This window comes from Mesoplodon mirus, assembly GCF_964341445.2.
Source record: "Mesoplodon mirus genome assembly, chromosome: 15".
Classification (NCBI taxonomy): domain Eukaryota; kingdom Metazoa; phylum Chordata; class Mammalia; order Artiodactyla; family Ziphiidae; genus Mesoplodon; species Mesoplodon mirus.
The window spans coordinates 66,906,101-66,925,082 of record NC_138991.1 but is presented as its reverse complement, the minus strand read 5'-3'; the positions used below and the strand labels follow the sequence as shown (position 1 = coordinate 66,925,082).

The window sequence follows — 18,982 nt, the reverse complement described above, 5'->3', positions numbered from 1 at the left end:
TAAGGCATAATTTTTTTTCTTTTTTTTGTGGTACGCGGCCCTCTCACTGTTGTGGCCTCTCCCGTTGCGGAGCACAGGCTCCGGACGCGCAGGCCCAGCGGCCATAGCTCACGGGCCCAGCCGCTCCGTGGCATGTGGGATCCTCCCAGACCGGGGCACGAACCCGCGTCCCCTGCATCGGCAGGCAGACTCTCAACCACTGCGCCACCAGGGAAGCCCTGATAGGGTATAAATTTTATTACAACTTTTTGGAGGGTAATTTGGCAATATGATTAAAATTCTGAATAAATATGCCCTTTGATACAGCAACCTATTTCCAGGAATTCATCACAAAAAATTGGCAAATGTGTGTAATTATAGTATTGTTTAAGTACCAAAAATGGATAGAAATAACCAAAATGTCCATCAACAGGGTAAAGGTTTAATAAATTATCACATAGCCATTCAATGGAATGCAATAAAAGAAAATAGGGTAGATCTACATGTACTGTTATGGGAAGATGTCCAATGTATACTGGTAAGTGGGGAAAAAAATGGAGAACAAGTAATATAGTATGAATCAGTTTATGGGGTTATTTTTAGTAAAAAAAATGCTTCAATATGCAGAGAGGACTTCTGAAAGCTTCACAAGAGACAGCCGTGGCTCTGCTGGAGTGAAGCTGCAGGCAGGGTGGGCAGGTGGGGAACGTTCAGACTTTACACCTTCAATACTATGAGATTTGTTCCCAATTATATTTTAAAAAATTTAAAAGGTCATTAAAAACTTTTCAGATAAAAAAAATCAGATCAATGTGTGATATAAGGAGCTACTGTTAATTTTTGTAAGTGTGAAAATGGCATTATGGTTAGGCTACAAAAGAGAGCCCTTATGGATAAGAGATAAATCATGAAATATTTAAGAAGGAAGTGCTGATGCCTGGAAGTTGCTTCTAAATAATCCGAGGGTGGGGATGTGTGGAGGGTTGGGAGAAAGGACCCAGGGGCCAAGATAAAATGAGATTGGGACGTCCCAGGTGGTCCAGTGGTTAAGAATCCACCTTCCAATGCAGGGGGCGAGGGTTTGATCCCTGGTTGGGGAACTAAGATCCCACATGCCGAGGGGGAACTAAGACCCGCAACTAAGACCCAACACAGCCAAATAAATAAATAAATATTTAAAACAAACAAATGAACAAAACCCCCCCCCCAAGATTGCCAGTGTTAACTGCTTAAGTGAAGACAAAGGTACCATGGGATTCACTATATTACTTCACTATATTACTTCACATTTGTATATTAAAAATTCTGCATACTAAAAAGATTAAAACCATAAACAAACAGATTGAAAATAGAGAACCTTTCAGATACTACAGGAAATTTATTAAACTGGTAACTTGATTAGGCAGTTATAAAACATTTTTTGTATAATATTTATTTACGGCATAAAAAACTGTGTTAGAATAAAACTGTGGGGCGGAGCGGCTCCGGGGAGGCAAGGGCTCCGTGCCTGGTAAAAGCGGATTGTCTACACTGGCACCTCTCAGCTCACGACAGTACCTTTCACCTTCAGAGTGGAGATGGACAGCTTCTCTCCCTCGGGTTTCAGGGTAGGGGGCCTGTTGTGGACGAGCTTCCACCATCCCGGTTCTCCAAATTCCTGAGCTCCCGAGCGGAAGTACATGGGGCTCCCCACGCTAAGGCAGCCCGCCACCGTGCTCCACCAGGTGGAGGTCTTTTTCCTGGAGAGTCCAAGCATTTAAAAATTACTGGCTTTTCAACTCTACCCTTACATAGACAGTGCAGTCTCTGCCTCCAAGTCTGTGACAGGCTATGGAACTTCCCGTCTTTGAAGGAACAGAACACACTGGATAAGGGAGAGGCTCGGGGTTCTGCGTGGCTTCAAATCCCAGCTCCACCACCTTCTAGCTGCCTCAGTTTCTTCATCTTTAAAATTAGGATAATAGAACGTGCAAGACTGCTGTGGCGATTAAATGAAGTTAATTCAAACAAAGCTCATAAAACACTTCTTATCCATGATTATGGAGTTCTACAGGCTAATTTTATTTAACTTGACCTGCTTTTATGTATGAGTTAAACACAACTCTCAGGAAAGAAAGCAGGAGAGTCATTAGCCCTGGTAAACAGTTCATTTTACCCGCGGAGAAGGATGCATCCCTCAGTCTGCTACTTGCCTTCGCATAGTAGAGTAGGAATAAAACTATATGGTATGTCCCACAAACACAGAGTTGAACCTTGGGGGAATTACCAACTCTGACCAAACCCCCCCAAAATACAGCAAACGTTTCAAAATAACTACACAACAGTGTATACAACAAAAATTTTAAATGATATGTAAAATGTCCACTATTTCAGGTTCCTGTTAAAAGTGCTTTTTTAAGGAAACTGTTCTATTTCCACCTTGAAAATATAAATCAATGACCAGAAATCCTAAAGAACAGTTTTTCATAGGAAAGTCAGCCTAACAGATGAAAAATACTGCTAGAGAGGCAAGAGAAAAAAGTATCCTTAGGAACAGAGATGTACTAGAAAAATACAGACAAACCAAAAGAACCCCACAAAAAACAAAAAAACTTTATAAAGGCATGAGCACATATCTGAGACAGGAGAATGACCCCCGGCATTCTGGGTCAGAGGAGAACGAGGTCTCACCTCGTTCTGACCTTTCCAGGCCCCCCTCCTGTTGCCCAGCGGTCTGACCAGAACGAACCCATTCGTTTATTTTTTTCCTTTGAATGGGCCATACTTTCCTTGTTCCTTGTATTCCTTGTGTTTTGTTGGACAGTGGACATTTGAATCTAATGATGTGTTAACTCTGGACACCAGACTCTCCTCCTTCCCCGGGGTTTACTGGTTTCTGACAGGTGCAGGCTGTCTCTGTGCCAAAGATCAGCCGGAGCAGAAACTCAAGGTCCTCTCAGCTCATGTCTAAGCCTGTGCCTCCCCCTGGACATGCAGGGTGGCTAATTCCCCTGTATATGTGGTTGCTTTTGAATGTCTTAGTCTTCAACGTCTGGCTCCAAAAAGGGGACAAAGAGGAAAGTGAAAGTGGGGAGGTAGGTGCCAGCCCTGTAAGTCCCTTTAAAGTCACCTCAGCCAGGCGGGGAGGGGCTTGCAAGAATGGAGGAGGTGCAACAACAAAGGCCACCCACGCCTTTATCAACACCTCTGTGATCAGAAGCAGCAGTCAGTGATCAGCACAGATATGATATTTGGAGGACAGCGTCCTTTGTGTCCACCCCGGATCCCATACTGTGTGCAAGCTGCTCCAGGAATATGTGCATGGCTGTCTGCCATGGTTAAAACTGACCAACACTGATTGTAATTTATGGTCCAAGGCTTCCTTTGGAAGTTGCAAGCCTTCAGCTGACTCCAGAGTTCCAATAAAGTTACACTGGATTCTCCCAATGCAACTGCTACCAAGGTGGGCAGACAGATTTCTGGTGCTTCCTACTCTGCCATCTTCCCAGAGCCCTCATCATACAGGCATAGCTCATGTTACTGCACCTCACAGATACTGTGTTTTTTAAAAACTGAAGGTCTGTGGTAACCCTGAATCAAGCAAGTCTATCGGTGCCATTTTTCCAAAAACATCTGCTCACTTCATGTCTCTGTGTCACATTTTAGATCTTGTAGTATTTCAAAGTTTTTCATTATTATTGTATTTGTGATGGTGATCTGTGACTTCTTTTTTTTTTTTTTTTTTTTTTTTTTTGTGGTACGCGGGCCTCTCACTGTTGTGGCCTCTCCCATTGCGGAGCACAGGCTCCGGACGCGCAGGTTCAGCGGCCATGGCTCACGGGCCCAGCCGCTCCACGGCATGTGGGATCTTCCTGGACCGGGGCACGAACCCTCGTCCCCTGCATCGGCAGGCGGACTCTCAACCGCTGCGCCACCAGGGAAGCCCGATCTGTGACTTCTGATGTTACTCCTACAACTTGCTGAAGTTCAGACGATGGTTAGCATCTTTTAGCAATAAAGTCTTTTTTTAAAATTTATTTATTATTTTTGGCTGCGTTGGGTCTTTGTTGCTGTGTGCGGGCTTTCTCTAGTTGTGGCGAGTGGGGGCTACTCTTTGTTGCGGTGCACAGGCTTCTCACTGCGGTGGCTTCTCTTGTTGCAGAGCACAGGCTCTAGGCGTGCAGGCTTCAGTAGTTGCGGCTTGCGTGCTCTAGAGCGCAGGCTCAGTAGTTGTGGTGCACGGGCTTAGTTGCTCCGCGGCACGTGGGATCTTCCCAGACCAGGGCTCGAACCCGTGTCCCCTGCATTGGCAGGCGGACTCTTAACCACTGAGCCACCAGGGAAGCCCAAGTATTTTTGAATTAAGGTGTGTACACTGTTTTTTTAAAAATAATGCTATGCATACTTAACAGACTACAGCATAATGTGAACATAACTTTTATATGCAGTGGGAAATCAAAAATTCATGTGACTCACGTTATTGTGATATTTGCTTTACAACAGCAGTCTAGAACTGAACCTGCAACATCTCTGAGATATGCCTGTATAATATTTTTAATTTTAAATACTATGAATGTGTTTTATCATATTTCATCAAACATAAGATCCACTGACTTTAAGACACACCATTTTGTGTACAAGAAGGAAAACTAGCTATCAAGTAAGCTATGACACACCATCACTTCTAAGATGTATCCAGCTGTCAGAGATGTCAAAGTGGGAAAAACTGTTGATTTTAAAATAAATGAAATATGGTAATAGAAAAATATTCAAACTATTCTTCACTAATCAAAATTATAACTTTGGGAACAATTCAAGGCCAGGACTGTAAAACCAGATTAAATGACCACATATAAAATTAAACTGTAGTAATTAAGCTTTTGTGTACTTTTTAACTTGCTTCTACAGTAGGTACATAAAGTTATTTAGGTTAGCCCTTAATAAACCTTTATACATTTAAACCTTAATAAAATATTAAGGACATATAAGATCTGAAAGAAAATGTATTCAAATTTAAAACTTCATTATACAGTATACTATTCTCTCGGATCCTATTGGCAAATGAGAAATGGTTAACATTGTTAAGAATTTTAAAGTATGCTCCATGGATAGCAGACTGTGAATCTTTAGCAGTTATGAGAAGTGTTTCATTGCGGAGGCAGTGAGTCTGCGTTTTCATACACGGACACATCTGAGTACTGGAGACCATCTCGGGTGAGTGGTTTCGGGGCTTTTCCAATCATTGATGCTTAAAGCAGAGTTCCCAAAGGGAAGGACAGCACTGAGGCAGGAAACTGAGTGCCAAGGAGTCACAGAGTAATTTTTAATTCTCTTTCACTCCTCCGGTTAGATCAAGGAGAAAGTAAGTTGCTTTAAATTCTCACTAACACACATAGTCTCCCTTTTTGATCAAGAAAGAGGCCTCACAAAGAACTCATATAGTTCAACATCAAAAAAATGAACAATCCGATTAAAACATGGGCAGAAGATCTGAAAAGACATTTTCCCAAATAAGACATACAGATGGCCAACAGGTACATGAAAAGATACTCAGCATCACTAATCATCAGGGACATGCAAATCAAAATCACAATGAGCTATCACCTCACACCTGTGAGAATGGCTGTGATTAAAAAGACAACAAATAACAAATACTGGTGAGGATGTAGAGAAAAGGGAACCCTTGTGCACTACTGGTGGGAATGTAAATTGGTGCAGCCAACGCAAAACAGTATGGAGGGTCCTCAGAAAATTAAAAATAGAACTACCATATGATCTAGCAATTCCACTCCTGGGTACTTACCCAAAGAAAACAAAACACTAATTTGAACAGATATACACACCCCTATGTTCACTGCAGCATTATTTACAATAGCCAAGACACGGAAGCAACCCAAGTGCCCATCAATAGACAAAAGGATAAAGAAGATGTGAGGGGGAGACCTTCAAGGTGGTGGAGGAGTAAGACGTGGAGATCACCTTCCTCCCCACAAATACACCAAAAAAAATCTACCCGTGGAACAACTCCTACAGAACACCAACTGAATGCTGGCAGAAGACCTCAGACCTCCCAAAAGCCAAGAAAATCCCCACATACCTGGGTAGGGCAAAAGAAAAAAGAAAAAACAAGAGACGAAAGAATAGGGACAGGACCTTCGCCTCTGGGAGGGAGCTGTGAAGGAGGAAAAGTTTCCACATACTAGGAAGCCCCTTCGCAGGCAGAGACTGCGGGTGGTGGAGGGGGGAAGCTTTGGAGCCACAGAGGAGAGCACAGCAGAGAGATTCCCACACAGAGGATCGGTGCCAACCAGCACTCACCAGCCTGAGATGCCTGTCTGCTCACCCATCGGGGCGGGTGGGAGCTGGGAGTTGAGGCTTGGGCTTTGGAGGTCAGACCCCAGGGAGAGGACTGAGGTTAGCTGCGTGAAGACAACCTGAAGGGGACCAGTGCGCCACAGCTAGCCAGGAGGGAGACCGGGAAAAAGTCTGGACCTGCCGGAGAGGCAAGAGATCATAATTTCAGAGTGCACAAGGAGAAGGGCTTCTTGCTCTGTGTGCCCACAGACGGCAGAGCACCGCCTAAGCGAGCTCCAGAGATGGGTGTGAGCCGCAGCTATCATCTCGCACCCCAGAGACAGGCATGGACCACTACCGCTGCCGCCACTGCCACCAAGAATCCTGTGTGCAAGTGCAGGTCACTACCCACACCTCCCTGGGAGCCTGTGCAGCACGCCACTGCCAGGGTCCTGTGATCCAGGGCCAACTTCCCTGGGAGAGCACACGGCATGCCTCAGGCTGTTGTAATATGCTGGTCTCTGCTGCCACAGGCACGAATTATGACTACCGTACCCCTCCCTCCCCCTGGCTTGAGTGAGCAAGAGAGCCCTAATCAGCCGCTACTTTAACACCCTCCTGTCTGGGCAGGGAACAGAGGCCTGAGGGCAGCTTACACGCAGAGGTGGGACCAAAACCAAAGCTGAACCCCAGGAGCTGTGCGAACAAAGAAGAGAAAGGGAAATTTCTCCATGCAGCCTCAGGAGCAGTGGAGTAAATCCCCTCAATCGGCTTGATAAACCCTGCATCTGTGGAATACATGAAGAGTCAACAAATGTTCCCAAAACTGAGGTGGTGGACTCTGGGAGCTACTGCAGACCTGGGGTTTGCTTTCTGCATTTGATTTGTTTTTGGTGTTATGTTTATCTTAGTTTAGTTTTTAGTGCTTGTTTTCATTGGTGGGTTTGTTCATTGGTTTGGTTGCTATCTTCCTTTTTTTGTTCTCTCTTTGTGAGTGTGTGTGTCTGTCTGTGTGTGTATATGTTTCTTTGTGTGATTTTGTCTGTTCAGTTATTTTTTATTTTTTGGCTGTGTTGGGTCTTTGTTGCTGTGTGCAGGCTTTCTCTAGTTGTGGCGAGCAGGGGCTACTCTTCATTGCAGTACATGGTGGCTTCTCTTATTGCAGAGCACAGGCTCTAGGGCCATGGGCTTCAGTAGCTGTTGGGCGTGAGCTCAGTAGTTGTGGCTTGCGGGCTCTAGAGCGCAGGCTCAGTACTTGTGGCACACAGGCTTAGTTGCTCTGCGGCACGTGGGATCTTCCCAGACCAGGGATTGAACCCACGTCCCCTGTATTGGCAGGCAGATTCTTAACCACTGCACCACCAGGGAAGTCCCTTGTCTGTTTAGTTTTGCTTTTATCATTTGTCTTGGGGCCGTCTTTTTTTTTTCCATTTTTTTCTTTTTATGAGTGTGTGTGTATATTCCTTTGTGTGATTTTGCCTGTTTAGTTTTGCTTCCACCATTTGTTTTGGGGTTCTGTTTTTTATTTTTTTCTTTCTTCCTTTTCTTCTGTGCTGTGAAGCTGGCAGGGTCTTGGTGCTCCGGCCGGGTGTCGGGCCTGAGCCTGCGAGGTGGGAGAGCCAAGTCCAGGACACTGGACCACCAGAGACCTCCTGGCCCCACGTAATTTTTTTTTTTTTTTTTTTTTTTGCGGTACGCGGGCCTCTCACTGTTGTGGCCTCTCCCGTTGCGGAGCACAGGCTCTGGACAGGCAGGCTCAGTGGCCATGGCTCAAGGGCCCAGCCGCTCCACGGCATGTGGGATCCTCCCGGACCGGGGCACGAACCCGTGTCCCCTGCATCGGCAGGCGGACTCTCAACCACTGCGCCACCAGGGAAGCCCCCCACGTAATATTAATTTGAGAGAGCTCTCCCAGAGATCTCTGTCTCAACACTAAGACTCAGCTCCAGTGCTGGATGCCCCATACTAAACAACTAGCAAGACAGGAACACAACCCCACCTATTAGCAGAGAGGCTGCCTAAAGTCATACTAAGTTCATAGACACCCCAAAACACACCACCGGATGCGGCCCTGCCCAAAGAGGAACAAGATCCAGCCCCACCCACCAGAACACGGGCACCAGTCCCGCCCCACCAGGAAGCATACCCAAGTCACTGAACCAGCCTCACCCACTGGGGGCAGACGCCAGAAATAAGACAAACTACGAACCTGCAGCCTGCAAAAAGGAGACCCCAAACACAGTAAGTTAAACAAAATGAGAAAACACAGAAATATGCAGCAGATGAGGGAGCAAGGTAAAAACCCACCAGATCAAACAAAGGAAGAGGAAATAGGCAGTCTACCTGAAAAAGAATTCAGAGTAATGATAGTAAAGATGATCCAAAATCTCAGAAATTGAATGGAGAAAATTAAAGAAACGTTTAACAAGGATCTAGAAGAACTAAAGAGCAAACAAACAATGATGAACAGCACAATAAATGAAATTAAAAATACTCTAGAAGGAATCAATAGCAGAAAAACTGAAGAAGAATGGAGAATACTGGAAATAACTGCCGCAGAGCAGAAAAAAGAATGAAAAGAATTGAGAACAGTCTCAGAGACCTCTAAGAAAACATTAAATGCACCAACATTCGAATTATAGGGGTCCCAGAAGAAGAAGAGAAAAAGAAAGAGTCTGAGAAGACATCTGAAGAGATTATAGTCGAAAACTTCCCTAACGTGGCAAAGGAAATAGTCGCTCAAGTCCAAGAAGCACAGAGTCCCATACAGGATAAGTCCAAGGAGAAACACGCCAAAAGACATATTAATCAAACAATCAAAAATTAAATACAAAGAAAAAATATTAAAAGCAGCAAGGGAAAAGCAACAAATAACATACAAGGGAATCCCCATAAGGTTAACAGCTGAACCTTCAGCAGAAACTCTGCAAGCCAGAAGGGAGTGGCAGGACATATTTGAAGTGATGAAAAGGAAAAACCTACAACAAAGATTACTCTACCCAGCAAGGATCTCATTCAGATTCCACGGACAAATTAAAACCTTTAAGACAAGCAAAAGTTAAGAGAATTCAGCACCACCAAACCAGCTTTACAACAAAAGCTAAAGGAACTTCTCTAGGCAGGAAACACAAGAGAAGGAAAAGACCTACAAAAACAAACCCAAAACAATTAAGAAAATGGTAATAGGAACATACATATCGATAATTACCTTAAATGTAAATGGATTAAATGCTCCCACCAAAAGACATAGACTGGCTGAATGGATACAAAAACAAGACCCGTATAGATGCTGCCTACAAGAGACCCACTTCAGACCTAGGGACACATACAGACTGAAAATGGGGGATAGAAAAAGATATTCCATGCAAATGGAAATCAAAACATAGCTGGAGTAACAATACTCACATCAGAGAAAATAGACTTTAAAATAAAGACAAGAGACAATGAAGGACACTACATAATGATCAAGGGATCAATCCAAGAAGAAGATATAACAATTGTAAATATTTATGCACCCAACATAGGAGCACCTCAATATATAAGGCAAATGCTAACAGCCATAAAAAGGGAAATAGACAGTAACACAATAGTAGGGGCCTTTAACATCCCACTTTCACCAATGGACAGACCATCCAAAATGAAAATAAATAAGGAAACACAAGCTTTAAAAGACACATCAGACCAGGTGGTTTTAATTGTTATTTATAGGACATTCCACCCAAAACAACAGAATACACTTTCTTCTCAAGTGCACATGAAACGTTCTCCAGGATAGATCATATCTTGGGTCACGAATCAAGCTTCGGTAAATTTAAGAAAATTGAAATTGTATCAAGTACCTTTTCCAACCACAACATTATGAGACTAGATACCAATTATAGGGAAAAAAAACTGTAAAAAATACAAACACATGGAGGCTGAACAATACACTACTAAATAACCAAGAATCACTGAAGAAATCAAAGAGGAAGTTTAAAAATACCTAGAAACAAATGACAATGAAAACATGATGACCCAAACTCTATGGGATGCAGCAAAAGCAGTTCTAAGAGGGAAGTTTACAGCAATACAATCCTACCTGAAGAAACAAGAAAACTCTCAAATAAACAACCTCACCTTACTCCTAAAGCAATCAGAGAAAGAACAAAAAAAACCCCACAGTTAGCAGAAGGAAAAAAATCATAAAGATCAGATCAGAAATAAATGAAAAAGAAATGAAGGAAACAATAGCAAAGATCAATAAAACTAAAAGCTGGTTCTTTGAGAAAATAAACAAAATATTGATAAACCATTAGCCAGACTCATCAAGAAAAAAAGGGAGAAGACACAAATCAACAGAATTAGAATGAAAAAGGAGAAGTAACAACTGACACTGCAGAAACAGAGAGGATCATGAGAGACTACCACAAGCAACTATATGCCAATAAAATAGACAACCTGGAAGAAATGGACAAATTCTTAGAAAAGGACAACCTTCCAAGACTGAACCAGGAAGAAACAGAAAATATGAACAGACCAATCACAAGCACTGAAATTGAAACTGGGATTAAAAATCTTCCAACAAACAAAAGTCCAGGACCAGATGGCTTCACAGGCGAATTCTATCAAACATTTAGAGAAGAGCTAACACCTATCCCTCTCAAACTCCTCCAAAATATAGCACAGGGAGGAACACTCCCAAACTCATTCTACTAGGCCACCATCACCCTGATACCAAAACCATACAAAGATGTCACAAAAAAGAAAACTACAGGCCAATATCACTGATGAACATAGATGAAACAATCCTCAACAAAATTCTAGCAAACAGAATCCAACAGCACGTTAAAAGGATCATACACCATGATCAAGTGGGGTTTATACCAGGAATGCAAGGATTCTTCAATATACGCAAATCAATCAATGTAATACACCATATTAACAAACTGAAGGAGAAAAACCATATGATCATCTCAATAGATGCAGAAAAAGCTTTCGACAAAATTCAACACCCATTTATCATAAAAACTCTCCAGACGGTGGGCACAGAGGGAACCTACCTCAACATAATAAAGGCCATATATGACAGACCCACAGCCAACATCGTTCTCAATGGTGAAAAACTGAAACCATTTCCTCTGAGATCAGGAACAAGACAAGGATGTCCATTCTCACCACTATTATTCAACATAGTTTTGGAAGTTTTAGCCACGGCAATCAGAGAAGAAAAAGAAATAAAAGGAATACAAATTGGAAAAGAAGTAAAACTGTCACTGTTTGCAGATGACATGATACTATACACAGAGAATCCTAAAGATGCTACCAGAAAACTACTAGAGCTAATCAATGAATTTGGTAAAGTAGCAGGATACAAAATGAATGCACAGAAATCTCTCACATTCCTATACACTAACAATGAAAAATTTGAGAGAGAAATTAAGGAAACACTCCCACTTATCATTGCAACAAAAAGAATAAAATACCTAGGAATAAACCTACCTAAGGAGAAAGGCCTGTATGCAGAAAACTGTAAGACACTGATAAAAGAAATAAAAGACAATACAAACAGATGGAGAGATATACCATGTTCTTGGATTGGAAGAATCAACGTTGTGAAAATGACTATACTGCCCAAAGCAATCTACAGGTTCAATGCAATCCCTATCAAACTACCAATGGTATTTTTCACAGAACTAGAACAAAAAAATTTTACAATCTGTATGGAAACACAAAAGACCCCAAATGGCCAAAGCAATCTTGAGAAAGAAAAACGGAGTGGGAAGAATCAGCCTCCCTGACTTCAGACTATACTACAAAGCTACAGTAATCAAGACAGTATGGTACTGGCACAAAAACAGAAATATAGATCAATGGAACAGGATAGAAAGCCCAGAGATAAACCCACACACATATGGTCACCTTATCTTTGATAAAGGAGGCAAGAATATACAGTGGAGAAAGAACAGCCTCTTCAGTAAGTGGTGCTGGGAAAACTGGACAGCTACATGTAAAAGAATGAAATTAGAACACTTCCTAACACCATACACAAAAATAAGCTCAAAATGGATTAAAGACCAAAATGTATGGCCAGAGAGTAAAAAAACTCTTAGAAAGGGACTTCCCTGGTAGCACAGTTGTTAAGAATCCACCTGCCAATGCAGGAGACACGGGTTCGAGCCCTGCTCAGGCAAGATCCCACATGCCACGGAGCAACTAAGCCCGTGTGCCACAACTACTGAGCCTGCGCTCTAGAGCCCGCAAGCCATGACTACTGAGCCCACATGCCACACCCTAGAGCCCATGCTCAACAAGAGAAGCCACTGAAATGAGAAGACTGTGCAGCGCAACGAAGCGTAGCCCCCTCTCGCTGCAACTAGAGAAAGCCCACACGCAGTAACAAAGACCCAACACAGCCAAAAATAAATTAATTAGTTAATTAAAAAAAAAAACCTCTTAGGGCTTCCCTGGTGGTGCAGTGGTTGAGAGTCCGCCTGCCGATGCAGGGGACATGAGTTCGTGCCCTGGTCCGGGAAGATCCCACATGCCACGGAGTGGCTGGGCCCGTGAGCCATGGCCGCTGAGCCTGCGCGTCCGGAGCCTGTGCTCCGCAACGGGAGAGGCCACAACAGTGAGAGGCCCGCGTACCGCAAAAAAAAAAAAAAAAAAAAAGAGAAAAGAAAAGCAAAAAAAAAACCTGTTAGAGGAAAACACAGGAAGAACACTCTTTGACATAAATCACAGCAAGATACTTTTTGACCCATCTCCTAGAGAAAGAGAAATGAAAACAAACAAATGGGACCTAATGAAACTTAAAAGCTTTTACACAGCAAAGGAAACCATAAACAAGATGAAAAGACAACCCTCAGAATGGGAGAAAATATTTGCAAATGAAGCAACTGACAAAGGATTAACCTCCAAAATATACAAGCAGCTCATGCAGGTCAATAAAAAAAAAAAAAAAAAAAAAAAAAAAAACCCAATCCAAAAATAGGCAGAAGATCTAAACAGACATTTCTCCAAAGAAGATATACAGATTGCCAACAAACACATGAAAGAATGCTCAATATCACTAATCATTAGAGAAATGCAAATCAAAACTACAATGAGGTATCACCTCACACCGGTCAGAATGGCCATCACCAAAAAATCTACAAACAATAAATGCTGGAGATGGTGTGGAGGAAAGGGAACCCTCTTGCACTGTTGGTGGGAATGTAAATTGATACAACCACTATGGAGAACAGTATGGAGGTTCCTTAAAAAACTCAAAGTAGAACTACCATATGACCCAGCAATCCCACTACTGGGCATATACCCTGAGAAATCCATAATTCAAAAAGAGTCATGTGCCACAGTGATCACTGCAGCTCTATTTACAGTAGCCAGGACATGGAAGCAACCTAAGTGTCCATCGACAGATGAATGGATAAAGAAGATGTGGCACATATATACAATGGAATATTACTCAGCCATAAAAAGAAATGAAACTGAGTTATTTGTAGTGAGGTGGATGGACCTAGAGTCTGTCATACAGAGTGAAGTAAGTCAGAAAGAGAGAAACAAATACCGTATGCTAACACATATATATGGAATAAAAAAAAATGGTTCTGATGAACCCAGAGGCAGGACAGGAATAAAGATGCAAACATAGAGAATGGACTTGAGGACATGGGGAGTGGGAACAGGAAGCTGGGACGAAGTGAGAGAGTAGCATTGACGTATATACACTACCAAATGTAAAATAGATAGCTAGTGGAAAGCAGCTGCACAGCACAGGGAGATCAGCTCAGTGCTTTGTGACTACCTAGAGGGGTGGGATAAGGAGGGTGGGAGGGAGACGCAAGAGGGAGGGGATATGGGGATATATGTATACATATAGCTGATTCACTTTGTTATACAGCAGAAACTAACATAACATTGTAAAGCAATAATACTCCAATAAAGAAGTGCAAAAAAAAAGATGTGATACACACACACACACACACAATTGGATATTATTCAGCTATAAAAAAGAATGAAATCTTGCCATTGTGACAACATGTATGGACCTAGAGGGTACTATGCTAAGGGTATTATGTGAAGTAAGTCAGAGAAAGACAAATACTGTATGATTTCACTTATATGTGGAAGCTGAAAAACAAAACAAATGAAGAAACATAACAAAACAGCAACAGTCACAGATACAGAGAACAAACAGGTGGTTGCCAGAGGGGAGGAGGGTGGGGAGAGGGGAGAAATAGGTGAGGGAAATTAAGAGGTACAAACTTCCAGTTACAAAATAAATAAGTCACGGGTATGAAATGTATAGTGGGGGGAAAAATAGTCAATTATTATGTAGTATCTTTGTATGGTGATGTATGGTAACTAGACGTACTGTGGTGATCAGTTTGAAACGTATGGAAATACTGAATCACTATGTTGTGTAACTGGAACTAATGTAGTGTTATAGGTCAATTATACTTCAAAAACAAACTCAGAAAAAGACATTAGATTTTCCAGAGGTGGGGGGATAAACTTCCAATTATAAGATAAATAAGTACTAGGGATGTACTGTACCACATGATAAATAAAATTAACACTGCTGAATGTTATACAGGAAAGTTGTTGGGGGTAAATCCTAAGAGGTCTTATCACAGGAAAAAAAATCTTTTTTCTATTTCTTTAATTTTATATCTATATGAGATGATGGATGTTCATTAAACTTTGTGGTCATCATTTCATGATGTATGTAAGTCAAATCATTATGCTGTACACCTTAAACTCATACAGTGCTGTATGTCAATTACATATCAATACACCTGGATGAAAAAAATATATAGATGGAATCATATGATTAAAAAAAAGGAAAGAGGGTTTCAGACTACCTTTACAGGTCATGGGATCTAGCTACAAGTCAATAGCATTGCTTTATTTTTAGTGCACTTATTTTTACAGTTTCATTCTATTTATGTAAGTGATATGGGTTTTCCACTTACCAGGGTGGTGTGAAGTTTCTTTTTTTTCAGTGACTTGATTTAAATAAGTAAACGATAATTCAAGTGATACACTAATATGGCCAAAACCCACTAGTTTAATGGTTAAATTACAAGAAGCTGGAGAGTAATTAATGTCTTTCAGTAGAAGTATTGAAAAGAAAAAGAGCCTCAGCTGATGCCTCTCAGAACGTGCTCTAGAAATGAACAAATGAAACTGAGCACCTGCTGCTAAAATAAGCCAACTTCCTTAAAACAGGCAATTTAAATCCAACTTCTTCCAGAAGACAATCCACCAGGCAGAACAGCACTGAAAGATCATGAAAACCTTCCAAGATCTAATTTTATCAGTTTTTTTCCCTTCCTTGTCCCTTATAAATGGGGTGTATTAAGTTCCATAAATAGAGCTAAATCATTAAACTAAGACAACAGATTTCCTTTCTTTAAGAAAAAGAACCAGTTATGCTGTCAATTCTTTTCTTAGTTCTATTTTTCAGTTCTATTTTTCCCTCACAGCAGCCTGCAGAAGGTCACCCCTCCATGATTCCTCAGCAACTTTGGCAGAGCTGTGACTTCTCAGCACCCGAGAAAACGGGCTGCAGGGAGTTCCGAGTGAGGACAAGCACAAAGTCCCTGCTCTGACCTTTACCGTGTCCACACCAACCCAATTATGTAAGATTTATGAATCTCACACAGGACTTCAGAAGGCAACTAACAATCAGAATTTCAAACAAGGGACTTCCCTGGTGGTCCAGTGGTTAAAACTCCACGCTCCCAATGCAGGGGGCCCGGGTTCAATCCCTGGTCAGGGAACTAGATCCCACATACCACAACTAAGAGCCCGCATGTCTCAACTAAGATCCAGCTAAATAAATAAATATTTTTTTTTTAAAGAAAAAGAAAGAATCTCAAACAATCCGCCAATGCAATTGCAAACTTGCTAACCTCTAATAGCAATAAAAATCTTTCTAGATGCACATGGACCCTTAGTTAAAACATCTGGTGTGGATGTCTGTGCCCCGGCACCCCTAAGTCTGATGAACCAAGGAGGGGTCACGGAGGAGAAGCACTCAGCAGCAAATTCAAAGCATCATGATGAAAAGAGTATCAAAGGAATAAACCATATGCGTGTTAATGTGCCCAGACTTGGCCAAGCACTGTGAATACCAAACAGTATACAACGCTTTCTACCTCCCAGAGTTAATAAACACAAATACTAATAATTAACCAAGAGCAACTTAAATGAGTGCAGTCAATAACTGCCATCATTTCTCTTCTTCTGACCTCCTATAAGGCACTGATTTTAAAAGGACATAATATTCCTCTATCCTCAAATTAGTCACCTACCCAACTATTAAACTGCCTTATTTAATCAAAGTCTCTATTTTTTAACATTCTAAGAATCTGTTCAACTGTCTTCCTGCTCAGTAGAAACCAACAGTTTCCTCCGAAAGTAGGATAAGAAGTATGGAAACCTACCCTTGTAATTACGTAAACTTCCACTTCGATTTTTAACTTAAAGTAACAACATTTTCTGGATTAAAAAATTCTCAGTAACTGCCACAAGTAATTACTCTAATTCTCTAAAGGCCTGCATTAGGCTGTCTCAAGTCTCATATACTTTATTCTTTACATCTTCATTCAAGTATAAGATTTTTTAAAAATCTCATTACCTATTCCCAAGCAAAAAAGTCCAATGTTTCTCAATGAAAGCGCAGATGTCTTCTTTCCACCGGAAATAGCCCTGACGCCCACTACCTTCCAGGGACAAGTTGTACATCGCCAGCATGACCACCTGAAACAGAAGCAGAACAGGCTGGGAGAAAAGCACAAACAGGAATGGTAAACTTCAGGGGGGAACATGTGTTGTTTTATACTCTGAGTATGAATAGAGGGGGGAAAAGGAAGGATAATATCTTGGAATATTCTCAGGATAGAATTCTACTTCCTTTTTCGCTTTCCATAGATGAGTATCACTGTTCCCCTTAATCACGTGCACTTGTTCCTCCCATGTTACACGTGCAAGGCTGCTGTGTGGCTGAACTGGTGATGAGTAACTACTGCTCTAAGCAGCCCCCATCCCAGTCCCCCTCCACCACTCAAAGGCAGCGCTAAACACCATGTTAAGCAATGCCATCAGGAGGCCCCAGGGCCTGCTCCAGCCGGCATTTCTGACGGACAGTGCTGACCTTTACTAAATATTCCAGGCATCACCCCTGCACATATACTTTCCTAAGCTCTTTAGAGGGCAGAAACAATAGACTCTCAGAATTTCAGAGCTGAAGTTAACGTGAGGTACCATCCACTCTGGGTTTAGCCTTTCTCAGCTATGGAAACTATTCCTGAGATGAAATCAGAATAGAACAAGGGGCAGGGACCTGAAAGGCCTGGCTGCCTGGCTCATCCTCAGAGAGGAGGACACCCCCAGCTCCACATCTCATCCAACTTCATATTGAACAGATAATGAATTCACAGCCCCAAATGGGGAAGTACTTTGCAGAAATATGAATAACACAGTCTCACTGTAAAAGACTTCACTAAAAGAGAAAAGAGCAAAGAAGGAACTAAAAATCATTTTAAATCCACCATCAAGAAATAATCCGTTTTAACATTTTCAGTGATTATCCTATTAGACATTTCTCTTCGCATCTAAATGCAATTTTGTAATCATAAATGGACAAGAAACTACACATGCTATTCAAAACCATGTTTTCAACCTAATAAAAATAATGATTAATTTTGGGCCAGCGCAACTGAAAAGGGGACAGAACCTACGAAGAGAATCCTTCCATGACTCTTCTTCCCATGAGGAGCAGCCCAAAGCTGTACAGGGTCTAAGAGACTGCAGTTCACGCTCCCCGACGTCGATGTTCACAGCCCCAAATCCCGATGGCCCAACAGGGAGACCTACAACCACACCCTCAAAGGGGCCTGGTGATGCTGATGCTCCTACCAAGTCTCAATTTCCCCCATCCTTAAACTTGTAAAATTTGCAGACAGTCTGCCAATTAACCCCATGAACAGGCTTTTCTAATCGTTCCACTCATTTTTGCATCGGGTCTGCATCAGCCAACAAACCCCTCCCTTTAAAGTTATTGTTCACAGGGAGACGTTGTTTAATCGACACAGGATTTCACTGTGGGGAGATGAGCACCTTCTGGAGATGATGGTGGTGATGGTTGCAAAACAATGTGAATATGCTTAATGCCACTGAACTGTATGCTTAAAGACGGTGGGAAGGGGAAGCTTTGTTATGTATATACACATTTTTATAAATTTATTTATTAATTTCTTTTTGGCTGCATTGTGTCTTTGTTGCTGTGCACAGGCTTCCTCTAGTTGCGGCGAGTGGGGGCTACTCTTCGCTGAGGTGCATGGGCTTCTCATTGCGGTGGCTTCTCTTGCTGCAGAGCACAGGCTGTAGGCGCACGGGCTTCAGTAGTTGTAGCACGTGGGCTCAGTAGTTGTGGCTCGCGGGCTCTAGAGCACAGGCTCAGTAGTTGTGGTGCACGAGCTTAGTTGCTCTGCGGCATGTAGAATCTTCCCGGACCAGGGCTCAAACCCGTGTCCCCTGCATTGGCAGGAGGATTCTTAACCACTGCACCACCAGGGAAGCCCTGTTACATATATTTTACTACAATTTAAGAAAGGTATTGTTCAAGAAATACCTTAAGAAAAGGATGGAATGACCTCTTCTGCCCACTCAGACTCCTAGAGTAACTTGGAAACGTGTATTCACTGTTAATCTCTGTGGTATAGACACAAGTGTGTTGTTTCAT

The 18,982-nt window shown here is 42.2% G+C and overlaps 1 protein-coding gene across 15 annotated transcripts in view; it reads right to left on the bottom strand.

The window, feature by feature from the left end:
• KAT14 (lysine acetyltransferase 14) overlaps positions 1–18,982 on the bottom strand; it is a 44,806-nt gene that overhangs the window by 19,109 nt on the left and 6,715 nt on the right. For 8 of the 15 annotated variants that reach the window (XR_014296011.1, XM_082643716.1, XM_082643720.1 and 5 more), the window contains exons 3-4: positions 16,877–17,019; positions 1,537–1,718 (exon numbers count right to left, since the gene is read on the bottom strand). Coding sequence is in view for 14 of the 15 variants with exons in the window: in XM_082643716.1 (XP_082499842.1) it covers positions 1,537–1,718; positions 16,877–17,019 (325 nt within the window). In the remaining variant the exon portion in view is untranslated. Of the gene's footprint in view, positions 1–1,536; positions 1,719–6,276; positions 6,451–16,876; positions 17,020–18,982 lie in introns of those variants that run through there. The other 7 variants (XM_082643721.1, XM_082643709.1, XM_082643715.1 and 4 more) reach the window with 2 other exon arrangements.